Source organism: Trichomycterus rosablanca, chromosome 7 (assembly GCF_030014385.1).
Source record: "Trichomycterus rosablanca isolate fTriRos1 chromosome 7, fTriRos1.hap1, whole genome shotgun sequence".
Classification (NCBI taxonomy): Eukaryota; Metazoa; Chordata; class Actinopteri; order Siluriformes; family Trichomycteridae; genus Trichomycterus; species Trichomycterus rosablanca.
Genome location: NC_085994.1, coordinates 20,375,074 through 20,389,539, shown reverse-complemented (window position 1 = coordinate 20,389,539; position 14,466 = coordinate 20,375,074). Strand labels below are relative to the sequence as shown.

At 38.3% G+C, this 14,466-nt stretch overlaps 1 protein-coding gene across 2 annotated transcripts in view; it reads left to right on the top strand.

Annotated features, from left to right (window-relative positions):
- Window positions 1-12,828, top strand: part of ift81 (intraflagellar transport 81 homolog) — a 29,172-nt gene extending 16,344 nt beyond the window's left edge. For both annotated transcript variants that reach the window (XM_062998490.1, XM_062998489.1), the window contains 8 exons: window positions 2,199-2,348; window positions 5,730-5,858; window positions 6,623-6,712; window positions 7,807-7,893; window positions 8,019-8,090; window positions 8,196-8,281; window positions 10,327-10,372; window positions 12,459-12,828. In XM_062998490.1, coding sequence (XP_062854560.1) covers window positions 2,199-2,348; window positions 5,730-5,858; window positions 6,623-6,712; window positions 7,807-7,893; window positions 8,019-8,090; window positions 8,196-8,281; window positions 10,327-10,372; window positions 12,459-12,641 — 843 coding nt within the window. In that variant the 3' untranslated portion in view covers window positions 12,642-12,828. The remainder of the gene's footprint in view (window positions 1-2,198; window positions 2,349-5,729; window positions 5,859-6,622; window positions 6,713-7,806; window positions 7,894-8,018; window positions 8,091-8,195; window positions 8,282-10,326; window positions 10,373-12,458) is intronic.
- Window positions 12,829-14,466: the final 1,638 nt, after the last annotated feature.

The following is a 14,466-nucleotide window of genomic DNA, read 5'->3' as shown; positions in this document are numbered from 1 at the left end:
AAAGCCGCCATCATAAAAACGACATAAGCAAACGGCTGTAGTACTAGCTGCCACATGCTGTATCAAGTGATCATAACTGTTAAAACCAGATCTTATATGACTGCTATGGTACCAGTATCAGTAATTGTCATTACAGCTTGTGCCATGTGCTAGGAAGCTGTCAGGAAATTCCTTTTTAAATGAGCCATCACAACAGTTACTGATTCGCACTCTGTATCTTTGATACCATGCTGTTGTGGAGAGTACAAATATGAGGCCTGGTATTGTCTTGCTGAAATAACCACAGACCTCTCGGGGAAAAAACAGTGCCACAATGGCAGGATGTGTCTCTCAATTCTGAAAATACATTTACATTTTTGGCATTTTAGCAGACGCCTTTATCCAAAGTACTGTCACAGTACTGTGATAGTATATTGTCTGAGCAATTGAGGGTTAAGGGCCTTGCTCAAGGACCCAACAGTGGCAACCTGGCAGTGGTGGGGCTTAACCTTACCTGCTATGTCAGTGGTACGTTTACACATATGCAAGTCAATCATGTTGTCGCCACTTATGCACCCCTATAACATGACACATATTGGCTTTCACACCTTTCACTTATAACAGTCTGGATGGTCTTCTTCATCTTTGCATGGAGAATAGTGTCTATTTTTTCTAAAGCAAGCAAAAACATGGACTTATCTGACCACAGTACACATTTCAACTGTGTTTGCTTGCAAAGACAGAGTCTTAATCACTCAGCATTGTTTTAGTTGCTCATCATTTTTATGAAGCTCATCAACGCATGTAGAGGCTAAATTACCCACTGTCACTTGACAGTCATTTGTAACAAGAGAAACCAAATGAACACTAGCCAGCACTATTGTTGCACTTAATCCCCCCAACCTTGTCTGCCCTTGCCAACCTAAAATACACTGAAAACTCTGACACAAGTTCCACGTGTTTTAAGTGACACATGGCACACTGTGTGATTTCTGCGGTGGCTTGCTACATTTTTAGCTCATGGCATTAGTGACAGCAGGGCAGTCTAAGCAATGTTCTTATGCTGATACATGAAAAGGGGCCTTTCTGCTCCTGGCCACATGCTTCCAGTGTCTTTTGTTACAGACTTAAGAGATCGGTGAGCTACCCAACTACTCGGGCGGCACGGTGGCTTAGTGGTTAGCACTGTCGCCTCGCAGCAAGAAGGTCCTGGGTTCGAACCCCAAGTGGGGCGGTCCGGGTCCTTTCTGTGTGGAGTTTGCATGTTCTCCCTGTGTCTGCATGGGCTTACTCCGGGTGCTCCGGTTTCCTCACACAGTCCAAAGACATGCAAGTGAGGTGAATTGAAGATACTAAATTGTCCAAGACTGTGCTTGATATAAACTTGTGTAATGAATAACTACCGTTCCTGTCATGAATGTAACCAAAGTGTAAAAACATGACGTTAAAATCCAAACAAACAAACAAACCCAACTACTCTGCCAAATGTCCATGATTTACACTGTTTGAATTGTCTTGATTTACAACATAATTCATAAACAAAAGGCATGTTGTGATTAATTAAACATGCACCCTTGCATTTTTGTTTAAAAGCTGGTCAATTCTAAAATGTCTTAGCTAGAAGTTTCAGTATGTTTACTCCACTGTTGGAGCATTTCCTGTACCTCAGATCTTCAAATCAAGTCTCTGACTATCATTTCCAGAAATCCACGATTATTTTAGCAAGACAATGCCAGTTGTAATTCTGCAGACAGAGTATGTGTGCTTGACTCACCTACCTGCAGTTCAGATATGTGCCGTATTTAAAATGCATGGTGCATCTTAAAGAGGAGAATCAGATGACCACGGACTGAAGTCTTGGAACAAGCAAGAATGGGCAAAAATTTCAATTGCGAAACAGCCACAATAAGTCTCCTCAGTTCCCAAAATGACTAAAAAGTGTAATTATTATCAATTATACTTATCAATACCAATTAAATAATTTAAAGTGCAGGGTCAGGCTATTTACAGCACCCCTGGAGTCTAGAGAATTAAAAGCCTTGCTCAATGCTCCGAGAGTGACTGCATGTCGGAGTCAGGATTCAAACCCACAACCTTCCAAATGATAGCCCAACACTCTACCCATTATGTTATCACTCTCTAAAACATGTTCAATTATTTATTAGACTCAGTAGTGACTGTTGATGGTTTTACACTTTGTTTCTCTGTGTTATTTACAGTTCAAGCGCTATGTTGCCAAGATGCGTGGCAAGAGCATCACATATAAAAAGAAGCGGCAAGAAATGGCAGAGTTAAAGGCTGAATCTGGTGTTCTGCAGAGGACAGAGGAGATCCTGCGTCAGCGACACACCGCTAGCCAACAGCAGCTGGTAACCAAATGGCCCTGTTATTTCTGATTTATCTCATAATCTGAACAATCTCATCCTGTTTGCTTTCACTACAAAATTGGAGTGAAATCCTACATGTGCACACTTTTTTATGGGGACTTAATCTTTTCTTATTTATTCCACTGCATCTTTATATGTCCTGTAATTCTGTGCACTTACTAGTCACACATTTGGTTCATACTATTCATTCAATGCAATTTAAAAGTGAGACAAACATGTCCAAGCATAGATGGTTTGCTTAGTCACTCAACATGGCCATTTTTCACAGTGTTCTAGTACTCATTCATAATTTTAAACAAGAAAAACTTTTTCCATGCAGAAAAATATAAAAGCACTTTGGTTCCAGTGTCAAAATGCTGCTTATCTGCATATCTCATATGGATTAGTGTTGTTTGTTTTAATGGCAGCAACTTGAGCAATTAAATTTAATGTGAACAGCCTGAGAGGTTAATAGTGTGTCATGAAACTGTACTTAAGTGAAGTAATGTTGCATTAACTTACTATTCAAGCAATAATTTATTTACTTAAGTAGTTCGGGACAAATTTGCCATTAATATATGTGTATATAGTTATTAGGGACCTACATAGCATGTATATTTATCTCTCTTTACTTGCTATTACATGTTAAACAAAATCACAGCCTAAATATTCAACGTAGTGGCTCAGTTACAGTATGTGACATAATGTGGCTTCAGGATTTAAGGGTGGATCATTGGTAAAATACACTATCCCACTACCACTGGGTTTTGAGGTTTGAATCTCAGCTGTGCTGTCAGCTGGTCAGGCATCTACAGACATGATTGGCTATATCTGAGTGTGTATGTGTGTGAGGGGGGTGGTGATCAAATATCCTAGCTTTTGGGAGGCATACATGACTGTGTACTCTCAGTGCTGGTCCCAAGCTTGAGTAAAATAAGAAGGAGAGGCATCTGGTGTAAATCAGTGGCGGCTGCTGGTCTTTCAAAGAGGGGAAGCTCATTGTCAGCTTACATCATAAAATTTGTCAATTTATTTATACATAAATTCTGCCCTCAGTTCCTTTTCAAGAAAATGGCCTGTGATCCTATCGTACCAAGTAGGCGTCTTTTCCAGGGACTTGACCAGTGTCCTGAAACAAATACTATGAGTGTGTTTTATTTACACAATGAACAATGGAAATGGTCAAGTAATTTCACCAAGCAAATACCAAGAAATGGGTTGCTCAGCGTCCGGGGGCGGGACAAAATCGTGGCATTTATCCAATGACCGGCGAGTTTCGAAGCAATGAAAAAAACTTTTCCACGCAGTCCCATTGAAGTGAAGAGACGCTCAGCTTCTACGGGCAAATGCATTGACGCTCCGGGAGTTAACAAAATCGAGTCAGTCGATTTGTGATAAGTGGCTGATTCTGAACGAACTCGTCTTCGAGATGAACGTGTTCTAACGCATTTGTAGTCAATGAAATGTTAACACAACTGTACATATTTGACCATTTAATTTTTGACATTTTAGGGGAAGCTGAGCTTCACTTGCAGTCTTAGAGAAATCGCCACTGGTGCCAAATCAGGTATACGGACCAAACTTCTGCCGTGGTGATGACATTTACATTTGCGGCATTTAGCAGACACTTTTATTCAAAGTGACTTAGAATTATGACTTAATACAATTGGAGGCTTAAGGGCCTTCCACATGTGCCCGACAGTGGTAATCTGGCGATGTTGGGCTTTGAACCGGCAACCTCATGATTACTAGTCTAATACCTTAATCGCTGAGCTACCACTGCTCTATGTCGTGACCCCTAAAAAAAATACAGTAGCCGAGTAGCCGGAAAAAAAAAATCAAGTTGCAAATTCAATTTATTGATGCCCTAAACCAGCAGCATCTAAGTTAAGGTGTAATGGTGGTTCTCTGGCAACCCTGCAATTTAAATCCGAAGACTCCCAGTCACCAAACACCAAGCACTGAGCTACTACACCAGTCTAGTCTAGTAACAAAGTTGCTATCATGAGTTTATAAATTTACCCTTGATTATTTTTAACGTGGTTCTGTTTCATTCAATTCTGTTCAGCATTTTGTGACCCTGTCATCCAACACCACTACAATGTTCTGTCCTCAAACCTTTGAACCATAAAGCTGTACCCATTCAAATTTCACTGTGTTCACGACAAAGTTCCTGGAAGTGACTTCACACCTCTGAACCCTCCCAGCAGAGGACTTGCTGATAGCCCATCTGACGCAAAAGGCTAGCCAGTGCTATTTGTGAGAGCAGTATTTGCTCCCTGGTTACATGCTAGACAAGTGGGGGAGTCTTGTGGTGGGTTCTCCTGGCAGCTGTCCATCTGTTCCTTTATCCCCCTGGCAGGCAAGCCATCAATTTAATTACCCTTTTACCCACACACACACTCAATCATTTGTTTAACGTCATTCATGGACCACCAGTAATGATATCTTTATACACTGTCACTGGTGGCATTTTCCATTAGACAATGTGGTAGGGCAAGCTAGGGTTATGCTTATTCCTGGCTCAATACACTGACTGTGTACCTGTGTAAGTTGTCCATCACATAACAGTTCTCATAAAAGTAACTTGATTTACTTTTATCCTGGACATGATAAAAGATACATGATGCAAGATACAGAAATCAAAAAATGGTGGCTCGTTTGGTAGCATTGTTGCCTCACAGCAGGAAGGTCCTGGGTTTGATTACCAGGTTGAGCAATTCGGTTACTTTCTGTGTGGAGTTTGCATGTTCTCCCCATGTCTGTGTGGGTTTCCTTCAGGTGCTCCGGGACTAACCAGTAACTTCCTGTCCTGTCATGAATGTAACCAAGTGTGTAAAACATGATGCTAAAATCCTTATAAAAAAATAATGAATAAATGTTATATGAATGTAAAACCCATGGACATAAGAAATATACACAATAGGCATTGGTTGGAGATTATTAAAAAATGATTGTTGCCAAGTTTGCAGCTCATGAGATGGATTAATATTTTTACTACATATGAAAGGTTGCTGTATGCATCACTGACCACCTCCGAATGTGGCTTTGCAATGTGGATTAGCAAGCAGAAACCCCATCTGACCTTCCCTCTGTCAGACACGCCCAGTTGTATGTGTTGGATAACCGGCCAGGTTGCTTTCACTACCATCACATCACAAGATTCGCTACCAGAGCACCCCCAAAATGCATTTTAAAACCTAGTGCAAATGAAACCTCAGTGGCCTCCTATGTTGTTAGCTATGAACTATGATTGTATTTTGTGCTCCCATCTGTCTTTCTGTAAACTACCCACATGCTTACTTTATAAATAATAAAATCTCAGCTGATTTCATCTAAGAAAGTAAATTTTCATGAAGTTACTATTTCTTTTTCATTATTCAGCAAACCATGGAGGCTCAGAGGGGGATTTCAGGGTTTAGCGAGACACAGGAGGAACTGGAAAGAGTTTCAGCAATCAAGAGTGAGCTGGACGAAATGAAGGGTCGCACTCTAGATGATATGTCTGGGATGGTAAGCAGATAATTCAACTTATAAAAACTCTTGTTCTGTATTGTTGCTCTTTATTGTAACAGCTCAATGTTATTGCTCACTAATGAACACGCTGTGGACTCGTGGGAGAATGATGCTTCTCTGATGAGATCTCAAACTGCACTGGAACTCAGTTTGCTATTGGTTGCTACAGCAACAAGAGGCAAAGGAGACTCTCTAATGCAATGATTGCCTGATCTGCATCTCTGGAGCTCCAAGTTGCTCATGAACATGACACAGCTTAAAATTACAAATGCAAATGTAGTTTTACCTCTTGTTTTTGTCTGTTTTTACTAGTTTTCTTGGCCATGTTTAACTTTGTAAAAACAGGCTTGGTGTGTTTGCAATAAAAATGTATACTGTGATCTACTACAATAATGTAACAATTAACAAAGTTTAACAGTTGCTGGTTTTTTTTAGAACCTTCATTATTGTTTCTTGAGGACAGTCATAAATACCTCATGCTAAAGAGAAAATAAATGACTTCAGGTTTATTTATCCGGGAAAGTAATGTATTGAAATTGTGGTCCTTTATGTCTGTTTTAGCTAAAAAAGTTTAATGCAGCAAGTTCAGCACGAACAAATATTCAAAAATGTGCTGTTTTTTTTTTTTTTCTTAGAACGCTTATTATTGCTTTTTGAGGAAAATCATAAAAACCTCATGCTAATGAGAAAATAAATGACCTCAGGTTTATTTATCCGGGAAAGTAATGTATTGAAATTGTGGTCCTTTATGTCTGTTTTAGGTAAAGAAGCTCAATGCAGCAATATCAGAGAAGAAATCAGCTCTATCTCCATTAATTAAGGAGTTAAGGCCTCTCCGGCAGCAGTGCCAGGTAATGAACTGTACCATAACTGTAGAGCATTGTACAGCAAATAATGCACTAAAGTACTGTACTAAAATAAAGAACGACCAACTACACTCGTAAACTAACTGTGTGAACACACTTTCATTGTGGCGCTCAGATTGGGCAACTGTAAATCACGCTAGCCCACAACCGCTGGAATCCAGGGTTCAAATACACAGGGGTACTATCAACCGGTCCGGGGTTTACATACAGACATGATTGACTATGTCTGGCAGGAGGGGGTGTTGGTGGCCAAGACCCCATGATGGATTGTTGTTCTATTCTCGGGGTGTGTTACTGTGTGTCACGCCCAGTGGCCCGTGATTCCAGGGTAACCGGACCCAGAGCAACCCTGACCAGATAAAGTGGTCATAAACATAAAAATGAATCAGTTCACAACTTAAGTTTATTTAGGTATTTCATGATTAACTCTGGGTTATAATGCCATATACTCAAGACCTCTGATTGCATCTCACATAAGCTTTAAATGTAAAATTTTACATTCTTCAAGCAACCAAAACAATGTCTTTACACCTGGACATAACTGGACAGAGTTTACTGATACCAAATCAAATACCAGAGAGAGAAAATCTTGATTCTAATTGCAAAAACCTGGCCTTGAGTTGATTTTGGAACAGACCATGAACATCTAATGTGCAAGCTCTGAGTAAAACTGATTTAAAACGATCACACCATCTGGTTTCCAAAATATGACCTGGAGAACATACCACCTGTCTTCAAGGAAAACATCAGGAACCGATTTCAGATAGATACAATTAGACATAATTGCCAGAGAACCAGATGAGGAAAAACTTGGGAAGAAATCACAGAATAAAAGGGGGAAGAAATGTAATTTGATAACCAATGTAACAGTGGAATGCTTATATAAATATAAAAATAGTGAATTTATTACAGTATTGTTGAAAACAATGTGATTAAAAATTCTTCATATATTTAGTTCTGCTATCAAATGGATATGCTGTACAGGATACTTCTCAAGTTGAGACAGGATATGCTTTTTCCAACTAGACCTTCTAAGTGTAAAATTTTAGTTTCTGTCAATGTATGTATATTTCAAATAGGAACTTACTCAGGAGCATGATGAGAAAAAAGCTCTGTATGACACTTGTGCTGCTGGTCTGGAAAGCAACAGCTCCAAACTGAATCAGGTACAGTAGCCTTCATAATTCACTTCAGGAAATTTTCACATAAGCATCCGCCACTTTCATTCAAGTGGTTGATGCTGAATGTAAAACGGCTTGCTAATAAAATAGTTGAATGTGTTATGTTTTAGGAAGTGAGGACCTTTCGAGATGAGACAGCTCAGGAGGAGAATCGATACCACAACATTAACTGCATGAAAGAAGTGAGACACCTGAGCTTTTCTTAAAAGCGGTACTTGTTGCAAAACCATCTCTAACAGCCCACAGCTCTCTGAAACCTCTGTTTGCCACCCACACTCTGTTTGCAGATTGCTGAGAATCATATGCAGCGGGCGGCAGATGAGATGAAGGCCTATGTGTCCTCTGATCCACAGATACGAAAAACATCCATCAGGTAAACAAATGTTCATACTTCAAAGTAATTTCACAAACTCGGGTGTTTAGAGCAGTGGTTAAGGTACTGGACTAGTAATGAGAAGGTTGCCAGTTCAAGCCCCACTGCCACCAAGTTGCCACTTTTGGTCCTTGACCCTCAATAGTATTCAGTCATAATTGTAAGTCGCTTTAAATGAAAGCTTCTGCTAAAAATGTAAATGTCTGCCACAAATGTAAATGTTTAATTAAAATCATTAATATTAATTGTAGAAGAATAACAGCAAACCATGTCTGTGTGGGTTTCCTACTCCAGTTTTCTCCACAGTCCAAAGACATGCAAGTGAGGTGAATTGGAGATACAAAGTTGTCCATGGCTGTGTTTGACATTAAACTGATGAATCTTGTGTAACCAGTAATTACCTGTCCTGTCATGAATGTAACCAAAGTGTCTAAACCATGACATTTAAATCCTAATAAAATAAATAAAAAATAACAGCAAACACTGATTGTAGGCCAACTTAATATAAAAGAAAAAAAGAATGAACAGTATATCACAGAGTGCAAGAAACAGTTTTATATAATCCCTAGGGCTTTTAACAACTAATCAACAAACTGCTGGTGAATTGTCTCGGTCATGCTTGTGGAAACTAAATCCCAATTCCACTTCTAATTCCTACTTCAGTGCACTAACAGGGTTCAACAGTTATTGTTTCCTAACACTGTGTAGCGCTGCACTGTCTAGCCAAGCGTGGTAAGTTCGTAATAATGTGGCAAATAAACCCCCTTATTTAAAATAGTGCTGGCTTTATAACGTAGCTTGTGCTATGGTTGCACATGAGTGTGCAGTGGGAATGTGATATCTCTCACTGAACCGCTGGGAATTAGTTTAGCCCAAATTGTTCAAATGTTTTGTGGATTCATTATCATATTTATCCTTCATACCCATCAGAAAATACTTTCGCAAATTATTTAGGTCAAAAAATTTGTATGACAAGTCATTGGTTTAAAACATATGTAAACACAGTCTCAGAAATAATGAATGTTTTCCCACAAAACAGAACTCAGACTATGAAGCCAACATGTTATTACCAACCCACCTCCATGCTTGACCTTGAGCTTAGTGTTCTTCTGGACAGAAGCTTCATCTTTCTTGCACCAGACAACAAATGATCCATTTGGCCAAACAAGTCCAGTTTTGATTTGTCACTCCATAAAACTGTGTCTCAGATCTCTGCAGGCCTACTCAATTTATTCTGTCGTATTCCAGTTGACCCTTCCAGTTCTTCTTGGTCAATGATGAGTCCGGCCATGAAGTCCTTGGTTGTTAAGTGATATTCCTATGGTTGCCTCTGCCACATTAGTCTCAGACTTAGAGGATGACTTACAAAAGTCTTATTTGTTTATTTATTAATCAAACAATCTAGGAAATAATTGACAGATTCATTATCAAAATAATTAGTTAGTTGCAGCCCTGCAAATTGCTACATTGCTTATCAGGGTGCATATCAGGCAGGGGCAAGCTGATGGATCTTAATTGCTGCAGGATCTGCTATTGGGAAAATTGTGCTAAATTATTTCTCCACCAATGGTAATGTTTCTTTTTAGAGCGAGCACTTTATTGTAAATTGTTTGGTTTAAAACCCTTTACTTGCTAAAGCAGCATGTTTCCTTAGCTTTGAATACAATCTGTTATAACAAGTTTTAGATAGTAGATAAATGGCAGCTTTAAAAAGTCGCAAGTTTTAGTTCTTTAGTTTATTGTGGATTTTATGAACACATCTGGGGTCAAGAATTTGCATACAGCAATTTAGATGATTAATTTAATGATGTACTAAGTTCTATAATGGCCTCCTAATTCATTGGTAGTGATTGTAGATTTCTCTGTGCCCTTATAAATAGAACATATTTGACTTTACAAATTACGAAATAATTAAAACAGTGGTTTTATGCAAACGTCAGAAAGCATGAGTGCTGAAACATGGGTGGTACTGTTCACTTGTTCTGCTTGTAACTTATAAGTGACGTTTGTGTACAATAAAGTTTTAACAAGCATTCTCTTTTCAGAGAGCAGTACATGAAGAACATAGCAGAGCAAGAATCTTTGGGGAAGGTGAGGCATTTGACCGCCTAATCTGTCTGTCAAATCTTGTCAAAATTCTTCCCTGTGCCAACTCTCATGTGTCTAGAGCAGGCTGATGGTAGGTGACAGCAAGGGATTGGTATCTGCCGTATCTATGCTAAAGCCTCTGGAGCATGCTGTACTGTGGTTGCCGGTCATACTTTAGTTATAGCTCAGAATGTGAAGTAATGATATACGATGTTACTGACGTACCACTGTCAGAAAGAGGATGCACTAACATGACGCTATGTATCATTGTGTTATTCAGTTCTTTTCTTTTTGCATATATATGTTATTATTCTTGTTCTGCTCCTCATACCTGATTTGGCACAGTTATTAGCATGGATGTCTTTCCGGATTATTTTTATCCAAACCTGAGGCCCACATTGTCAAGTGCACCTTCCAGTAGCTAGGCTAGCCACCATGCCCCAGACATTATTATCATCTGTATAAATGCACAACCGGCCGACAGCAGCACAGTGCTTTGAACCCTGGTCTCAACAGTAGTTGGTAGCATATTTCATCTCTGTGCCACCCAAGCACCCTTAATGGTTTTTAATAAAACTATTGACTTAACCAAATTACTTAAGGAACAAATGAGAAATGTGTAGCCATTAGTTTTAGGTTTCTTATTGTTGTAGTAATTGTTGGCAGAGGTGACGGGGTACACACATTTTTTTTTCGTTATTTTCTTACAGCTGCTCCTGCATTTAGGGGTTGCAACAACAGATAATTGTGGTCCGTATACCTGATTTGGCACAGTGTTTTTTTTTTTTTACGCCAGATACCCTAGCTTATGTACCTCTCCCTACTTTTGTCTTGACTTGAGACCAGCACTGACAGTGCACTGACAAGTGCACCTCCCAATGGCTAGTACTGTGGAGAGTTGAATCCTGGATTGCAGTAGGGCATAGTTTATTTTACCACTGTGCCATCTGATCACCCCAAATTCGTTACTTAAATAAAAGTACAAATACTTATCAACAAAATACTTATTTAGGTTAAAATTCATGTTAATAGTTCACATAAAGTTCATTTAAAATAAAAGTTTTAAAATGCATTTAATTATATATTTATGTACAATAAAAGTATTATTTAAGATAAGATGTTTTCTTTAGCATTTATTTGATTAAATAACAGCTTTGTACTTAAGCTAAATTAGCTTTTGGAGGTTGCTCCGGCTCATTAATAAACGTTATCTGAAAAGTCAGGTTTCATTTTAGCATAAAGAGTCTGTTTTAAAAATATATATTTTATATATAATAAAATCTATAATATATTTTTTTCAGAAATATAGTTTGTAGAGGTAAAATGTAACTAGAGTACAAATACTAAACAATCTCACCCAAGTACAATGTGCATTGGACAGTGTAGTTAAAAAAGTAATTGCATTCTTTAGATGTTTGATCTTTTTATATTTGTCACTTTTTAACTGCTTTAGTTTTCAAACACAATTTGAAATAAAGACAACCTAAATAAACACAACAGTTTTTAATGATTATGCTATATACTGAAACATCATCTAGCCCTGTGGGAAAAAAGTCATTGCATCTTAGTTCACTAATCAACCAATTAAGTGAATGTTATTGGGTTCATTGGGTTCACCTACAGTACACTAGACATACCAGGCTAAAAGTGATTTTGAATCTAAACATCCCTTAGATAGAGCCTTTTTAGCAATGTGAAGGGGGGAAAACACAGATGAACATCTAAGGAACTGCAAGGCTTGCTCGACTCAGATATGATCAGCATGATCTCACCATTAAAAAGAGAAGACTAAAAATGATATCCATGGGAGACTTGCAAGACGAAACTGCAAACCACTGTCTTATGTTTGTCAAAACACACTTTGATCATTCCAGAGCTTTTTGGGATAATGTCTTGTGGACTAATACAAAAAGTTTAAAAACTGTGTTTCACGTTTGCTCTTTCTTTTTGCTGTTACTTACATTTTCATGAACATCTGAAACCATTTATTGGTGCAAATATGCAAAAATAGAAAATCTGAGTATTGCCTGTATTTAAAGGACAGTTCAGTAGAATGCTAATTATGTTTCTGTGTTTCTCTGTCTAACAGAAGCTTCGTGAGGAGCAGAAGCAGGTTAAAGAAAGCCATGGGCCCAACATGAAGCAGGTGCACATGTGGAAAGATCTGGAACAGCTGATGGAGTGTAAGAAGCAGTGCTATGCAAGAGCCCAGAGCCAGGCCTCCATAGGCCAGGTCATCCAGGAGAGTGGGAAGGACCGCTTGATTCTTTAACGGACCCTCATATATTGCTCTAATTTTCCCAGCTTTTGTTGGCTTCTTTCTACTGCATACTCATAAACAGAAACTTCTAGTTTGTTTGTTTTAGTTCATTGTCACCAAATTAAGAAACAACTGGAACTGTTAAAAGAAATTCAGTATCAATACATCACAGCATGAAATAAATGCTTGGATTAATGTTGTTACTTGTCTGATTGTCTGATTTGCCCTTTGGTTAACAGGCTTATATATACCGTACATATGAATATTATATACATATATATTAATATGATATGATAGAATATTCATATAGTATGTGTAACTGTGTGATGGTAAGGCTTGTCAGCAAAGGGCTTTTTAACGTATTACCCAATATTAAGCAGGGGCAGATACTGGTTGGGATAATGGACTAGTGATCAGAAGGGGTCTGAGTCAAACCCCTATGACCAAGTTGCCAGTGTTGGGCCCTTAACCCTCAATTGGTTGCGTTATATCAGTCACAATTGTAGGTTAATTAAATTGTGTTTTGAATTAAAGCATCTGCTAAATGCCGTAATTGTTAATAAGATGGAGAATCTGCTTTTCAATGAATTTTACACAAATCTGGGGCACTTGGGTGGCACACTGGTAAAACACATTAGCACACCAAAGCTGATATTTCAAACTCACCAGTATGAATCTAATCTCTGCTCCACCAGTAACTGGACATGATTAGGTTGGGGAAATAGAGGGATAAATGTATAATTAGAATTAAAAAAAAAAAGAAAATTACAAAAATTCATGGTTTAGCTAAATATTTCTGTTTAGTGACCATCAGGCTGCCTTATGGTCATAATCTTTAAAGGGGGCAATTTTTCATGTTGGAACACAGTAGACGTAAAGTATACAAAGCACTAAGGAATAAGATTTTATGTAACACTTTGCAATCTGGTTCTAAATTATTCAATTTTAAGGCAGAATCAAATGTTAAAGCTAATGTTTGTGGCGTTCTTAATTGTGGGTGCTGAGATAGCTAGTTTGTTTGCAGCTGACTTAACAAACTCGCAACATACAAACCATATTCATCTATGACCTGATTAAGTACCCCTACAAGAATTTTACATTTACATTTTTGCCATTTAGCAGACACTTTTATCCAAAGCAACTTACAGTATAGCAATTGAACGTTAAGGGCTTTGCTCAAGGACCCAACAGTGGTAACCTGGCAGTGGTAGGGTTTGAATCAGCAATCCTCTGCTTACTAGTCCAGTATCTTAACCACTAAGCTACAATCTGCCTGAAGGTTGCTGGTTCAAGCCCCACAACTGTTAGGTTGCTGCTGTTGGGCCCTTGAGCAAGGCCCTTAACCCTGAATTGCTCAGTCTGTATTCTGTCACAGTACTGTAAGTCGCTTTGGATAAAGGTGTCTACGAAATGCCGAAAATGTAAATGTAATATCAAAAACAATCTTGTAGCTTCAAAATTCATTCTGAAGCTACAAGTTAAACACAGTCAATGCTAAGCCATGGCTAAACTAGTGACCTCTATATACGTTGTATATAAGCTTTTACCAACATAAACACTTTTTTTCTTGTTGTATATTGTGTAATGAAGTATTCATTATTAAGAGCAAAGACTGTTGTTAACTTCATTCTTGAGATTTATGGTTACCTGTTGTAGACAAACCAGAGTTTCTTGTTACAGTTCCTGTTCCATGCTACATAAAAACAGTAAAAGTGAAAACATGCTTCAACTTTTACATTCCACAATGTTGACTGCAAATGAAGAACATTACCTTTCCCCAGTTTTAATCAATGTGTCCAAAGATAACATTGAACAAAGTGTTACTCTTTGAACACGC